Here is a 15,947-nt window from a genome sequence, read left to right on the forward strand (position 1 = left end):
TCATTCAATCCACCAATGCTACTTGTATGTACACGTTACCGGTTTTCAGGGCTGGCTCTGCGGATAACCAGTTGGTGTGCTCTTGCCTGGGGAAGACTGTATCTCCTGCTCTCAGCACTCCTAGCTGCCTGTTCTTTGTGTAGGGTTGAGCTCTCCCCTACTATGATAGCATGTCTGTTGGTATCACCCTTGGTCAGGTCATCTAGCTCGACGCTCTCAAACCTCGTTTCTTAATCTACAACGCAGGGAAATAATAGAATACACTTTGGGGAGTCTTGCAAAGTTAAAATGAGAAACTGTCCAGGAAGTGGTTAGCGAAGTACCTGGAAGCCAATGACTTCTAGAATCAGGTCTACGCTGTTTCCATGGGTCACTTTCACCTCCTCCCACAGAGGTCATGATCTAGAGGCCAGAGAAAGCCCGCGAGCCCCCACTTTCCACAGAGAGCCTTGAGAAAATGTAGTTTAGCAGCAGAGGGAATCGAGACTGGAGCAGGTTACACGCCCACTCCACAAATAGGCTCCAGGCATTGCGTTGAGTCCCAAGTCTTGAAACAGCCTGGAAGAGAAGGCCGTGCTCACGGTTCTCATTGTATAGCCTGGTAGAGGTCTCAGGCAGATGGGTAGCTGTGGAGAACTGAGGTAAAGGCAATGGGGAGTTGGCATGGTGGTGACAGGCTGTGGGAGGCTCCATAGAGGGGGCGGTTTTTGCGCTGGTCTCTCAGGAATGTGCAGTGGTCCTTCAGAAATGTGTAGGAGTTTCCTTCCTTGTGGTACGGGATGAGGAGATGGGGGAAGGTGGCGAAGGGGAGCTTGAGAGCAAGGGTGTGAAAAAATTCTGGGGACGAGGAAGTAGAGATGAGACTGGCCAGGGCCAGCTGTCGATGGTACCTCTTTTAATTAGATTGTTGCTATCCAGCCCTCGTCCCTAGGGGACAAACTCTGTACCTCAGACTGTTTAGGGAAAGGTATCACGAGTCTTCAAAGTGCCCACAGTTGGGTGGCTTTCTGCTAGAGTCCTCTGTGGCAAGAAACACACACACACGGACATACCACACACACACACACACACATTTTGGACAGGTGCCGTGACACAGGCCTGTAATTCCAGAATGAGGAAGGCCGAGGCATGAAGATCATGAGTTGAGGTTTGCCTGGGGACCATAGCATGTACTGTTTCTGAGAAAACAAGGAAACAAACAATCAAAAGCCGAGAGCATGCAGCAGCAGACCGAAGAGGACATTCATCTCTCAAGCTCATCATCATTTTATATAGGTTTAGAGGGGAAAGGAAAACAAAACAAAACAAAACCTCTGCCAACTAAGTGGCAGCACCTATCGAGCGGAGGCACATCTAGATGGTACATCTGGATTTCAAACTGTTAAAATGTGAAGAAAAAGCCTTGAGTTACTGGAATATGGCACTGTTAATGCTGCTTATGACAAATTCACACATATTTGGAAAGACAACTAATTTCTATGGCCTGTAAGTCTTCCTGGACCAAAGGGAAACACCAAGATACCTCTCCCATGCCTTGGGAGGAACTCCAGGCTTCTGATAGGCTGTGGAGGATGGAGACCCCTTTCCTTATGTGCTCACTACCCACCCTTCTTCAGACAAGAACCTGGGCTGTGGAACATCACCAGAGACAAGAGCCTGTCCCCCATGGTTAGCCTGACCTGCGGAGTGCTCTGTGCAGTGCTGGAAGGGCAGGACACACGCTGAAGGCTGCACTCCCCTCCTTGCCCACTGCTGAAGTATTTTTTAAAGCTGAGGAAAAGTTCAGAAGGATGCCGGTCCGTCCCTTGGATGGGCTGGCAGGCTGAAGGAACTCTTACCATTTGTGCCTTGGGTCATCTCATCTGCTGCCTTTTCCTCCTCTTGCAGCCCAGAAGGGAGTGGAACATTCCAAACAGGTTTGTAGGCTTGCAGGTGGAGCATGATGGACTCAGTCCATCGGGCTCCCGAAAAGTAGAAAAGAGACCATGTATAAAGTCCCCCACTTTGTTCCCCTGTCCTGTCACAGCAGCACACACAGCCCAGCTGAGCTTGGGAGCTCTCAATGAGTGAAGAAGAATTGTATACTCATTTGTGTCTTCTGCTTGAGCTTCAGTTCTGGGAGCCAGCACAGCCCTGGACTCCCAGGCTAAACACGCAGAGAACACTACAGAGTTCTTAAAAGACTCCAAGTCACTTGTCTCCCAGGGCTGGAAAGAGGATTAATATAAAATGAACAAAGGTATATTAGAGATTTGAAAGTATTTGGAGGGGCTGGAGAGATGGCTCAGAGGTTAAGAGCACTGCCTGCTCTTCCAAAGGTCCTGAGTTCAATTCCCAGCAACCACATGGTGGCTCACAACCATCTGTAATGGGGTCTGGTGCCCTCTTCTGGCCTGTAGGCATACACACAGACAGAATATTGTATACATAATAAATAAATAAAAAAAATTAAAAAAAAAAGAAAGTATTTGGAAAATAGGACAAGTGCCCTTGGTAGTGGAGGGGAGGGTGCAAAGGGGACATGTTGGCCTCACTGTACCCAGCCTGGCCACCAGGCTCATGGCCCTGTGTTTGTCGCCATAGCTCCTGTGCACCAGCTTGTCCAGATTGAGTCTCCTCGTGAAGGAATCGTGACCTGGCAAACATATCACACGTATATTAAGGCTTCTGGAGGTTTGGTATAAAACATCAGGTTTCTTGATTTAATTTGCATTTTAAAAATCTGTTTTTTAAACTGTTGGATTCATGTTTTTATGATTTCCTTCACCAATTACTCTTTTTATGCTTATGCTAGCGCTGCTTATCAGTGCTTTTATTCCCCCCCTAAAACCTAAAGTCTGATAATACAGCCCTTTAAATGGAGTCATTTTTTATCGCCATTAAAACTGCCAGGTTTTGTTTTATTGGAGCTGAGTGGGCAGCAGCCAGAAGCCATCAATGGTTCTTACACACACACACACACACACACACACACACACACACGCATACACACTGATTGCTGAGCACAGCTGCAATCAGTTCAGCACACAAGAGACTATCTGCATGTGCAAGTCTCTTCCAGAAAGATTGGGATTTGGATATTTATTTAGAGATAGAATTCATGTGTAGCCTAGGCCAGTCTCAAACTTATGATCTACCCAACCAAATGTTCCTGGCCTGGAACGACAGACTTGTCCCACCGAACTGGACTCTTGACTTGCTTTTAATACACACTGAATTGCTTTTGTTAAATGGAACATTGAATGGATATAGTCTATACCTGTAATCACAGCCCTGGGGGAAGCTGAGGCAGGAAAGTCACAATTTCAAAGGTGGCCTCAGCCATATTGTTTGAGGTTATCCTTGGCTGTATAGCAAGAGCCCATCTCAAACAGATGAACAAACTGGACATTGAAGGTTTTACTAACATGTTCCATTTACTAACATGGTTCTGTTTCCAACCAAATGGAACAGATGTCTTTATTGGGGTGCAGGGGCCCAACATCAAGACATCTTGAGTCAACGTAGCACACGAACCCCCCAGATAGGGATATTTTCTCTGTAGGCTTTCCCAAAATCCCAAGGGCGGGGCTCAGAGTAGGGGAATCCGCTGGCCTCACATCTGCACCCCCTTGCTCCTCTGGCAGGGTACCTGGTCTCTTTCCTGGTGCTGTGTCTCTTCTTCCTGATGATGGGCAGCTCTGCTTTCAGCACCTGGTGGTTGGGACTCTGGCTAGACAGGGGCTCCCAGGTGAGTTTCCTTTGACACGACCGAGTCCACATCTTGGAACAAAACGGTTGCCAAATAGTGACACCCAGTGTGTTCCCTTTGTCCCCCCCCCCCTTTCGGTGACTCCGAGGCCAGTTCCCGGGTCACACAATTCAAATTCTTGAGATCCTTTCCTGTTCCCAAAATAAACAAGGCACCTGGACGTTTCCATGAGCAATTTCAGATTTAAAAGGGTTTGCGGAAATACAACAGCTCCAATGTGTGGAGTCACACTTGTCCAGGTGGGGTAGTATCCATCTGGAGTTTCATCTGAGGAGGGACAGGGAGGGACCTGGAAAGATGAACAGAGATGGTGTACCCCTGACCCTGAAGAAGAAGTGTGTCTTAACACAGACACCACTTAGTGCCTGAAGGTTCTACACGGTTCTCCAAAGGTCCCTTGGCAGGAAGAAGACTGACCCAAAATGGGTGCAGCCTTTATAAGTGCACCAAGGCCTTCCATTTTTCCCATGGTTTCCCTCTTGGCCAGGCCCTTCCTGAGCAGGACCGATACATTCCTCTTCCTCCAGCTTGCTGGAATCTTCCCCCACTTGTTGGCCGTTGGTTTCAAAGCTTTTCCTGGAGCTCCAGGGAATGCCGTGGGGGGTGGTGCCTGCTCATCTTCTGAGATTACACGTGGTACCACTTTGTTGCTATGGCATCAAAGTAAGGATGCATGGGTGTGGGGGAGGGGAGGCTATTCCCACAGGTATAGGGCAGTGAGAAGCCTGCTCTGTGCAGATAAAACAAGAGCAGTCTTCAAATACGTGTACTCTTCCAAGTCCCCACTCATGACGATTCTGTCCATTCCCCAGAGGACTTCAGATGTAGGGTCAAGTAGAGCCATCCCTTAGACTCAGGGCATCTTGAGTAGCCCATTGAACATGCAGCACCAGTGCCATGCCCCTGTGGTTATTCCTGATCCCCGATGATGTGGGTACAACCTACAGCACAGCAAACCCCTCCTCCTCCGCAGCAGGCTGAGACTTCCATCAGCCAACCCCCCAGGGATGCCTTTGCCTGGGCAGATGCTCATCCATCAGCCCCCTCTGGCTTACATTTTCTCCATTACTGTAATCAGCAGAATGGCATTTAGAAGAGACATGTTTGTTTGCTCCCCAAAGGCATCCTTGACTTTTAGCACGCAGCCCAGAGAAAAAATGAAACTGTCAGTTCCTCAACAACGGGTGGGTGAAGATAGTCTCTTCTCTAGAAATGCTGGCTGGCAAAGTTGTGTCCTCTCACCGGGAGGGGCGGAGCCGTAGTTTGTTGGGATCCTCAGAGAGCCCCTGGGGTTTGCAAGGCTCCATCTCTCTTTCCAGGGACTCCAGGGCAGGGCAACAGCACCCTCACATTTGGCCCATGGAGACAGGCCAGGGGAGAGGGTTGAGGAATTGAATCAGCCCACATAGAGACCCCTGAGTCTCACTAGCCCGTGACTGCTGCTGGGCAGCTTGGCAGGTGGGAGGATGGCCCCTGCCGCTCTGTCCTGTCTGGGTTGCCTAAGGGGAGCCAGGTCAGCTTCTTGGAATCCAGGTCTTGTTTGCTTCTGGGTCTTCTTGGCCTAGCATCACGGCAGGTCTCCTGAGGCATAGGTGGCTTTTGCAACAGCTGTCCTACACCTGTTTATCCGCTAAGTTTTCCCTGCCATCAGGTTGCCCCTTTGTGGATGAGGCATGAAAAGCTCAGATGGCCCCTGAGGGACCTGACTTGGTTTTACCTGCACGGCTCAGTCTTGATTCGAATTTAAACTTTCTTCTTCTAAACTGTGTTTGTTGCTATGTCTGTATGCAGGCACTTGCCCGCGTGGCAGTGTGTGGAGGCTGAGGACTGGCCTTGAGTGTCTCCCTTATCGCTCTCTACCTTAATTTTTGAGTTCTGGTTTCTCACTGAATCCAGACCTCACTGTTTCGTTGGGATGGCTAGCCAGCGAGCCCCAGTGATCTGCCTGTCTTCCCCCAAATCCTGGCACTGAGGTTACAGGTCTATCCCACCATGCCTTGCTTTTACATTTTACAGGTCCTCATACTTGTGTGGGAATAATTTACCCCGAACCATCTCTCCCATCCCACTTGGCTCATCCTTAACAGGCTATGCCCCTCTTTGTGGTCTCGTCCTTTTAGGAACATGCTCTGAAATAGCCCCCTTCTCCCACTGGAGATCGACTCTTGATACTTCTTTCCTGTCATGCTGTAGGTCATCTGTCCACCCCAGAGCAACAACACCGCCTGCAATGCTGACCAGACCCTGCAAGACACTGAACACCACATGTACCAGTTGGTGTACATAGCAAGTATGGTGTCTGTGCTGGCATTTGGCATTATCAAAGGCTTTACCTTCACCAACACCACATTGATGGCATCTTCCTCACTCCACAACCGTGTGTTCAACAAGGTAGTGCCACGGTGGGCTGCAGGCCCACCTGCCTGACTGCTCAGCCCACAGGGCAAAGCAGGTCCTGCACTGTGCTATGCACTGTGTTGGACTCTGGGGACGGGACAGCTTTCCTGGAGTCTGCTATCTGGTTCTGAAGGTGTCTTCCACGTGTTTGAGTTCCATATAGGAAAGTCACTTTCAGAGAGCAATAGGAATATATCCCTGGCTCTTAGACTGAAAGGATGGTGGGGGAAGATGTTCGTCTCACTTCTAAGAGTTCCAGCTAGTGAGGTCCTGGAGATGGACTCCTGTTTCCTGTTGCTGTAGCAGGCAAGTTCCCTGCTCTCACCTTCCTACCCTGCCGGAATTCTACAGAGCACTCCCCGTTCCGTCTCTCTGCTTTTCTCCTCAGATCGTCAGGAGCCCAATGAGCTTTTTTGACACAACCCCCACAGGCCGGCTTATGAACCGTTTCTCTAAGGATATGGATGAGCTGGATGTAAGGCTGCCGTTTCACGCCGAGAACTTTTTACAGCAGTTCTTCATGGTGGTGTTTATTCTGGTGATTATGGCTGCCGTGTTTCCCGTTGTCCTTCTGGTTCTGGCTGGCTTGGCAATAATCTTCCTCATTCTTTTACGGTAGGGCTATACACAACCTAAAAGGGGGCAAAACTCTACTCCACCCTGTCACACACATGGAGTGAGGGTGGGGGAGATAATATGGATGAATATGTACACCAGCTGGAAGGCAGGTGATGCTGGGAGACAGGAGATGCTGGGAGACAGGTGATGCTGGGAGACAGGTGATGCTGGGAGACCGGTGATGCTGGGAGGCCGGTGATGCTGGGAGGCCGGTGATGCTGGGAGACAGGGATGCTGGGAGACAGGTGATTCTGGGAGACAGGGATGCTGGGAGACAGGTGATTCTGGGAGACAGGTGATGCTGGGAGGCAGGTGATGCTGGGAGAGAGGGGATGCTGGAAGACAGGGGATGCTGGGAGATGGGATGCTGAGAGACAGGGAATGCTGGGAGACAGGGGATGCTGGGAGACCGGTGATGCTGGGAGACAGGTGATACTGGGAGGCAGTGATGCTGGGAGACAGGGGATGCTGGGAGACCAGTGATGCTGGGAGACAGTTGATGCTGGGAGACAGGGATGCTGGGAGACAGGTGATGCTGGGAGACCGATGATGCTGGGGGGCAGTGATGCTGGGAGACAGGGGATGCTGGGTGGGTGGCCAGTGATGCTGGGAGGCAGGTGATACTGAGAGACAGGGGATGCTGGGAGACAGGGGATGCTGGGAGACAGGGGATGCTGGGAGACAGGGGATGCTGGGAGATGGGATGCTGAGAGACAGGGAATGCTGGGAGACAGGGATGCTGGGAGACAGGGGATGCTGGGAGACAGGGGATGCTGGGAGACTGGTGATGCTGGGAGACAGGTGATACTGGGAGGCAGTGATGCTGGGAGACCGGTGATGCTGGGAGACCGGTGATGTTGGGAGACAGTTGATGCTGGGAGACAGGGATGCTGGGAGACAGGTGATGCTGGGAGACAGGTGATGCTGGGAGACCGATGATGCTGGGGGCCAGTGATGCTGGGAGGCGGGTGATACTGAGAGACAGGGGATGCTGGGAGACATGGGATGCTGGGAGACAGGTGATGCTGGCAGGCAGTGATGCTGGGAGGCAGTGATGCTGGGAGACAGTTGATGCTGGGAGACAGGGGATGCTGGGAGGCAGGTGATGATGGGAGGCAGTGATGCTGGGAGGCAGGGGATGCTGGGAGACAGGTGATGTTGAACACTTGCTTTCTTCTTTGATGGGAGAATCCTAGATTTTTGACACTTGTTAAACACTATGTGTAAACGCTATGGTAAGTTCCTTGCACACATCTGGCTTTTTGGCCCCAGAGCAATACTGGGAGGCGGGTAAGTTATTAGGAGGTTAAGTCCCTGGCCCCAGGCCAGAAAGCTAGTAAGCATGGTTACCATCTGTCTCCTGATTCATTCTTAAAACCACTGGGCTCCATGGACACCCTCTGCTGTCACTTTGAATTTTGAGCAACAGCTTCCACTGCAGCTAGAGACGTGGAAAGGAATGGGGACAGCTCCTGAAGTTGTACACATCCGAGGGGAACTGGAAGCAGCAAGGTTCCAGCTTCTGGGGCACACAGTTAGCTTGTTCTGCAGTGGGGGCGGTGGGATTTCTTGTCAGTCACTACGGGGAGTATTGAGAGGGAGGAAAACTGTAAGTCAGAAAGGTCTGTACCAGCTGCCCAGCTTTGCCAGGAAGCTAGCTGGGAAGCTTGAAATGCTGCAGATCTGTTCCTTCTCATGCAAAGTTCTTAGGCACTAAAGTGTACGCTTTGTCTGTGTCAGAAGAGCAAGTGAGACGAGGCGATTAAGTCTGTGCCCGTTAGAAACAGAATAAGATGGTAAGCAAACTGGAGAGGTTTAGAGTGTGGGCAAGGACTGATGAGGATCCGACATGAGTGGCAATAATGAGGGCAAGAAAGGGGTGGGGGTGAGGGACATTTCCAAGGCAGTGTCATTAGGGTTTCACAGGTGGGAGACTATGGGGTGTCAGGGAGATTGGTACAAGCAAGGGCAACCTGAGGTGGGGGACTGATATGCTGAGAACGGTGTTCTGGGAGAAGAAGCGTTTGCAGTCACAAGTGCAGTTTGCTTAAGTCGGAGGCAGTGGTGAAGGCAAATGCGTGAGGCATGTACTGGGGCTGGAGACTGGCATGGGTACCCGATGAGAGCAGTGAGAGCATGGGAATTAAGACTGGTGCCCCGGGGTTCCAGAGAACCAGGCCATCACTGAAGAACCCTTTGGAAGTTTGGAATCTGGAAAAGTACACATTTCCAGGTTCGGGGGTTCATTGTGATAATGAACAAAATGGCAATGAGTAAAAAATGTTTCCAGAAAGTCCTATTGCAAGGATGGAGCACGTCGCGGAGGTCAGAGTTCGAGTGGGTTCGTTTGCTACACTCTTGTTGGACATTTACTTTGTTGGCCGTTGATCTACTCTGTTGCTGTTGAGTGACTAAGTATAAGTTTAAAAGAAATCTGCCCTACATACCCTCTTCCTTGCTATAAGCACAGGAAAGACCAAAGGGGACCCGATGTAGTTATTCGTAAGTTTGCAATGAATTCACCGAGCTCTGCCCTTCCCTTACTCTGGGGGTTGATTTCAGCTGAGTGTGGAGGTAGGCGTGGCTGTCTCCGCATGCTCAGGAACATAATTCTCCCATCATCGGGGCACTTGGGGCTCCCACTGTAAGGTACAAGACAGTTCTCTGAGAGTTCAGTTCAGTACTCTGAACTCAGTTCCCAAGGCTATCATGATGTTTGTACAAAATTACCTCTGGAAAGCCGTGCACTGGCAACCATCTCAGCTTGTTCTCTGATTGGTCATCACAAACAGGTTAGCTTGTGTTCATGGCTGTGTTTTTGGGTCTTCAAAGATGAGAACAGCATCCTGTACTGCCTGCCGTTCTAGCGACAGGAAGCACTCGGGTCTGAAGCAACGGTGCGCTCAAACTGCTCAGCAGCCTAGGCCTTAGACACCCAGACAGGGCATGCTGGAGAGGAATGGCTCCTCTCTCCCAGTTATACCAACTTTAACTTAGCTGTCATATGGAAGGCATGGTCGGATTGCCTGTGTTGAGGGAGAGTTCTCTGAGACCAGACTTTGTGACCCGCTTGGACCCTCTCAATCTCCCTGCAGAATTTTCCATCGAGGAGTCCAGGAGCTCAAGCAGGTGGAGAACATCAGCCGCTCGCCTTGGTTCTCCCACATCACCTCCTCCATGCAGGGTCTGGGTGTCATCCACGCCTACGACAAAAAGGACGATTGCATCAGCAAGTGAGTTGATGGGCCCCTGCTCCAGGATCTTCTCATCACATGCCCCAGCCCAAATGGGGGATCCCAGGCTTCTTTGGCACGGAGCATGGAAACGTTGGGGACAGGTAAAGGGCTGGCAGAATCAGGAGTTCTGTTTCCAGTATTTAGAGCCCCAGAAGATAAATGACTGTGTGTGTGTGCGTGCGTGCATGCGTGTGTGTGTGTGTAGATAGGTGGGGGGAGAAAAAGGGGAGGGGAGGAGAGAGAAGACATGCCTGTGCCATGCTGGGATGAACCCAGGGCCTTGTGAAATGTTAGATTAGCACATCACGATTGAACTATACCTCCAGTTCCATATATATACAACTTTATTTCTTGCTGAAGTGTGTTCAGTTTAGGAAAATAGGGAAAAACAGAAAGTATGCAAAATCACTCCTAGGCCCCAAATCCCAGTCTTGCTCATAACTTTCATGTATACGTTATATGCCTAATCCCTGTGCAAGTCCCTGCTTGGAATTCCCAGCTCTGCAAGGTAAAATAAATACCTCCCCCCCACACTCTTTGCAGATGAACTTGTTATTCATTTCCAAGCTTTCTCATTATGCATACACAAATATTCCAGGATTAAAAAATAAATTCAGACTGGGGCTGGAGAGATGGCCCGAGAGCACTGGCTGCTCTTGCAGAGGACCTGGTTTTGGTCCCGATTCCCAGCATGTGGTAACTCACAACTGTCAGGAGCTGTAATACTAGAGGACACGATCCTCCTCTGTGATCACCATAGACACCATGCATGCACATTGTGCCAGACATACAGCCAGGCAAAGTGCCATTCATATAAAATAACTAAGTAAATTCATTCATTCATTTGATTAAAAAACCCCAAATTGGAAATGTTTCTGGTCCTAAGCATTTCAGACAAAGGGATAGAAACTTTGATATTTCTTCCTATCTTTTCTTTTTCAATTCACAAGGTTTTCTTTTGAAAAGTTATTTTGAATATGACTTTCTTAGTATTGAATGTTCTTTTACAATAAACACATATTTTGAAAACAATATTATAATTCTTTACAAATTTCATACAACATATTTTTTCATATTCAACACCCCCCATTCCCAACTCCTCCCTCTCAGCTCTCAGCTTTGAGTTCCTTCCTTCTCTCTCTCTTTCTCTCTCTTTTGTTCAAGTTCAGTTCACATTATTCACCTGGTCTGTAGAGCAAGGCCTGTCTCTGAGTGTAGTCACACTGCTGGAGGTCACCTCGTTTACAATCACTGACACTCTCCCAATAGCCACCAAATGCCACTAGCTTCTCAGCTAGTGGTGAGATTTCACCGTCCCTTCCCTCTCCTCCATGGTGGGCTTTTGTCTGGCATGAGCTTGTGTAGGCCTTGTGCCCAGCTCTGTGGTGTCTGGAAGATGCTTTCTTTGGTGCTGTCCACTCCTCTGACTTTTACAATCTTTCTGCACTCTCTTCCATGAAGGCCCCTGAGTCTGGCATGGAAAAGTGTGATAAGTACGTCCTGTGAAGGGCTGAGCACACCACAGTTTCTTATTCTCTGCACATCGACCAGCTAGGGTCTCTGTGGTAACTGCCATCTACCGCAATGAGAAGCTTCCCTAATGAGAGTTGAGAGACTCACTGATGCTTTTAAAATTGATGCTGAAATCAGGATGTCGGGACAAGCACAAACCAAGGTAGTTCACAACAGACAAGCCAACACTACAGAAGATGCTTAAGGAAGCCTGTCTTAGCTATAAGAGCACAAGAATAAAAGAATCGAGGGTGGCAGTTGCTTGGACCTTTAATCTTAGCACTTGGGAGTGTGAGGTCAAGAAATAGCCCCTCATTAATATAAAAATATACCTAGTGATTACATCCTGTTAAGGAACAGCCTACAATAAGAATACTTGAAAAATTATATGGGTGGGGGTGGTACACATGCCCTTAATCCCAGCACTCAGGAGGCAGAGGCAGGTGAATCTCTGAGGCCAGCCTGGTCTACAGAGTGAGTTCCAGGCCAGCCAGAGCTGTTACACAGAGAAACCCTGTCTCAACTCCCTTCCCCCAAAATTGTGAGAGCATAGATGAACAAATCTCAATAAGTTTGTAGAGGAGAAAAAAATGCAACAAACGATAATCCAATCAACTAAAAAATAGCCAAGGAAAAACTTACAGGAATTGAGGAATTGGTAAACATCTCTTAATAGTATAATCTTCAATGTAAATGGCCTCAACTTATCAATTAAAATATTCAGACTGACTGGATTAAAAAAAAAAAAAAGATTAGATTCAAATGGACCCAGAGGCACAGGCTGTTTTCCTAGTATTTGGGAAGTAGGGGAAGTTCAAGGTTGCTCTGGGGGTAACCTTGGCTACTTGAGACCCCATCTCAAAACAACAAGAAACAAATCAACCTCCACCACATGGGAAAATTAGATTTAACTGTCTGTTTATCACCAAGAAACATACCTCAGGGGTAATGACACCCAGAAGCTGAAGGTCAAGGGATGGAAACCAATCTATTAAGGGTACAGAAACAGGGCAGAAGCTGACATCATTATTATCATACCCGATAAGGAAGACTTCATGTGAAAATCAGTCAGAAAAGGCCAAACAGGAACCACTAATAAAGGGAGTGGCCGATCAAGAGGACGTGGCGATTATACGTACGAGCTGTGGTGGTTAATAGTGACTGTCCCATGCAGTCCATGTGGGCAACCGAGGTTCCTCCCCCCAGATGACTCTAGCTTGTGATAAAGTTCACAAACAAACAAAAAACAAAACTGAAAAACTCAGCCAGGACAGGTGTGCAGTGTTTAGGTCTTTGGAACAATTCTATGGCCAGAATGTGGAAGAGTTTGACCTTAGCACAATAAATGTGTGTTCTCCTTCAGGTCACAATGAGGGCCCACAGCACAGGCAGCAGAGTTTCTTCACGATCAGAGTTTCCCTCACTTTGCTCTTCCTTCCCGAAGGCCTTGGAAAGAGAAGGGACACAGGGAAGTGATGGACCCCAGCAACTAGACTCAATCTCTCTGCAAGTTCAATGGCAGGATTCCGGTCACTGGAGACTGTAGTCCATCCATGTCTGAAAGGGAAAGCGACAGAGCAGTGTGACAAACTTTTATCTGTCTCTACTAATAAGACCCTTTCCTCTGTTCTTAAAAGGCTAATATATGCTGGGCATGGTGGTTCAGCTCTGTAATCACAGTACTTAGGAGGTGGAGGCAGAGGATTGCAAGTTTGAGGCTAGCCTGAGTTACATAGCAATAGTCTATCTCCAAAGAAAAGAGGAGGAGGGAGAGGGAGAAGAGGAGGTGAAGGAGGAAGAGGAGAGGAGGAGAAGAAGGAGGTGAAGGCATGAAAGAGGCACTAGCAATGTACACTTAACCTTTTCTTCCAGTCTGACCTCTTTCTCCCACTGTCTTCTCAGTTTTCCACAACAGACCTCAATGTAGCCTTTACTTCACAGCCTGTGTTTGGTCTAGTCACCTGTTAGTACTTGTTACTGTTAGTTTGTGTTTGTTTTTTTTTTTTGTTGTTGTTGTTTGTTTGTTTGTTTTGTTTTGTTTTGTTTTTGAGACAGGGTTTCTCTGTGTAGCCCCTGGCTGATGTGGGACTCACTCTGTAGACCAGACTGGCCTCAAACTCAGAGATCCATCTGTCTCTCCCTCCAGAGAGCTGGGATTAAAGGCACATGCCACCGCTGCCTGGCTGTTGGTTTGTTTCTTGATGCTATTTGTCTAGAGCCCTGTATCACACAGGTCCCTCTGATGACGAGATCATGAGCAATGGTAGAACATTCAGTTCTCTGCCCGGAGCAAACAAAGACATTGACACTTTGTTTTCGGGTAGCTTCATCGAGTGCCTGGCATAGTGAGCTTAGCCTCACAGGACTGACAGGGTCCCTCCTTGTGTGACACTCATCTTTGGGAGAGCTCCGGCTTCTGACGTAGAAAGATTGCGGTATTTGGGAAAGTATTTTGACCAAGCCCTGGTAAAAACAAAACAAAACAAAACAGAAACAAGCAAACAATTAGAGGGGTGACAAAATAGGAGGTGGGACGGTGTGTGGAAGCGTCCTGTCACCTGGGGATTAACACTTGGAAGACTTTCCTTTCCCTCCCACAATCCCCACCTATTGTTCAAAAAGTCCCCTTCCCACTAGGTGAGGGCCCATTCGTGTGCCATGGAATAGATGTCCCTGGCAGCTCACCTAAAACTTGAGGCTCTGACAGAGGTTTTTCTGCCTGGAGGCTTGGAGAAGCAGGCTGTGCTCTGTGTGCACACGTGTGTGCGTGCATGTGTGCGTGCATGTGTGTATGTGTGTGTGAGCATTGGGGATGAGAGACAGGACTGCAGTGGGGAAGCTCGCTGTGTTTTAAAGCCCTGCTTCTCTTCTCTGACACTCCCACAGGGGGAGGCTAGAGAAAGGACCAGAAAGGAGTCCCCAGGTGACTACTCATACCGCATCCGGTCTCTCCTCTCTGTTGCTTCTTTCTTCCGACCCAGCTCCCTATGCGGATGTAGTATGGCCCGGTGGAGGCCCCAACACAACCCAACAACAGGCAGCTCTGCCTGGCCGCACCCCATCGTGTTCCTCGGCTGTGGCAGCCTCTCTGCTCCTGTCACGGACGCAGCTCTAGTGTCACTTTCACTCTGTCAGCTCCACACTGACTATTGTGATGCACGCTGCTTATGTCTGGGGAACGCGTGGGAACCAGTGTCTCCGGGGGTGGGCCTTTCTTCTTGGATCTCCCGGCTATGTCATCTTTATGTCATTCTGTCCCATGCAAAGACCTGGGACCCAGTGGGCACTGGAACAGGGGCACAGAAATCAGTTTCCTATCCTTGAAGAGAAGCCCTCACCCCACCCACCGCACCCCACCCGCCCTACCCCACCAGCCTTTTAAGGAGTTGATTGGTTGGTTTTGAGATGGGATCTTGCCACATAGCCCATGCTGGCCTTGGACTTGTGACCCTTCTGCCTTACCCTCCCGAGTGCTGGGATTACAGGTGTGTGCCACTATGCCAGCTCAAATAATAATCTTGATTTTGGTGAGGGGAGCTGGGAGGGATGTGGGCAAACACCTTCCTTTCCTATTATCACTATCATTGACCCCTGTGTTTAATAGCAAAGGAGCCATTTATAGATTTCTCAAGGCCTGTGGATACCATGAAGCTAGAGTATGAATGAGGTTTTCAACAGTTTTGTGCTTAACTGTGGGCTCTAGCTGCTAGCTCTGGGAGAGACAGAGAGAGAGCCCACTTAGCACCCTGTCGACTGCCACACGAAATTTCTCAGAATGTGTACAAATCAAAGATGCCTGTGGTGGCAGCAGGAACATGGATATATGCTCATTTTTCTAACAGTCACCTTGTTAGAAGGCGTTCAAAACGCCCCGTCTTGGTTCCATTAGGAGCCCGAACTCCCATCAAGGCAAGCAGGGCCCGCGTGAGCTCTTATTTCCTCTCATTTCTCAACTTTAGGTTTAAGACACTGAACGATGAGAACTCCAGTCACCTCCTGTACTTCAACTGTGCACTCAGGTGGTTTGCGCTCCGCATGGACGTCCTCATGAACATTGTCACCTTTGTGGTGGCCTTGTTGGTGACTCTGAGCTTTTCTTCAATCAGTGCTTCCTCCAAAGGCTTGTCGCTGTCTTACATCATCCAGGTAAGAGCCGGTGTGTGGGGGAACGTGGCCTATGCTTTCAGGTGGATGCAGCAGAAGACTCCAAAAGGGTTAAAAAAAATGGGGGGCTTAGCTACAGGCGTCATTGCCATTTGGAGCAATGGTGTGGGCTTCAGGCATAGTTGGATCCCGGAACCTGGTTTTTGTCCCCTTGTGTGACACCTCCCTGCTGTGTGAGCAGCTGGGTGACAAACGGTCTCTGAGATCTATAGGAAGCAGCGCAGAACATTTCCCCCTCAACGAAAGTCCGGGCTTTATTCTCACTGGGT

At 49.2% G+C, this 15,947-nt stretch overlaps 1 protein-coding gene across 3 annotated transcripts in view; it reads left to right on the plus strand.

Annotated features, from left to right (window-relative positions):
* The window catches only part of Abcc12 (ATP binding cassette subfamily C member 12), a 62,227-nt gene that overhangs the window by 33,473 nt on the left and 12,807 nt on the right, over positions 1–15,947 (plus strand). For 2 of the 3 annotated variants that reach the window (XM_057753822.1, XM_057753821.1), the window contains exons 17-22: positions 2,584–2,673; positions 3,627–3,730; positions 5,945–6,142; positions 6,537–6,763; positions 9,862–9,999; positions 15,504–15,660. In XM_057753822.1, coding sequence (XP_057609805.1) covers positions 2,584–2,673; positions 3,627–3,730; positions 5,945–6,142; positions 6,537–6,763; positions 9,862–9,999; positions 15,504–15,660 — 914 coding nt within the window. Of the gene's footprint in view, positions 1–2,583; positions 2,674–3,626; positions 3,731–5,944; positions 6,143–6,536; positions 6,764–9,861; positions 10,000–15,473; positions 15,661–15,947 lie in introns of all 3 variants that reach the window. The other variant, XM_057753820.1, reaches the window with a different exon arrangement.

This window comes from Chionomys nivalis, chromosome 21 (assembly GCF_950005125.1).
Source record: "Chionomys nivalis chromosome 21, mChiNiv1.1, whole genome shotgun sequence".
In the NCBI taxonomy this organism is placed as follows: domain Eukaryota; kingdom Metazoa; phylum Chordata; class Mammalia; order Rodentia; family Cricetidae; genus Chionomys; species Chionomys nivalis.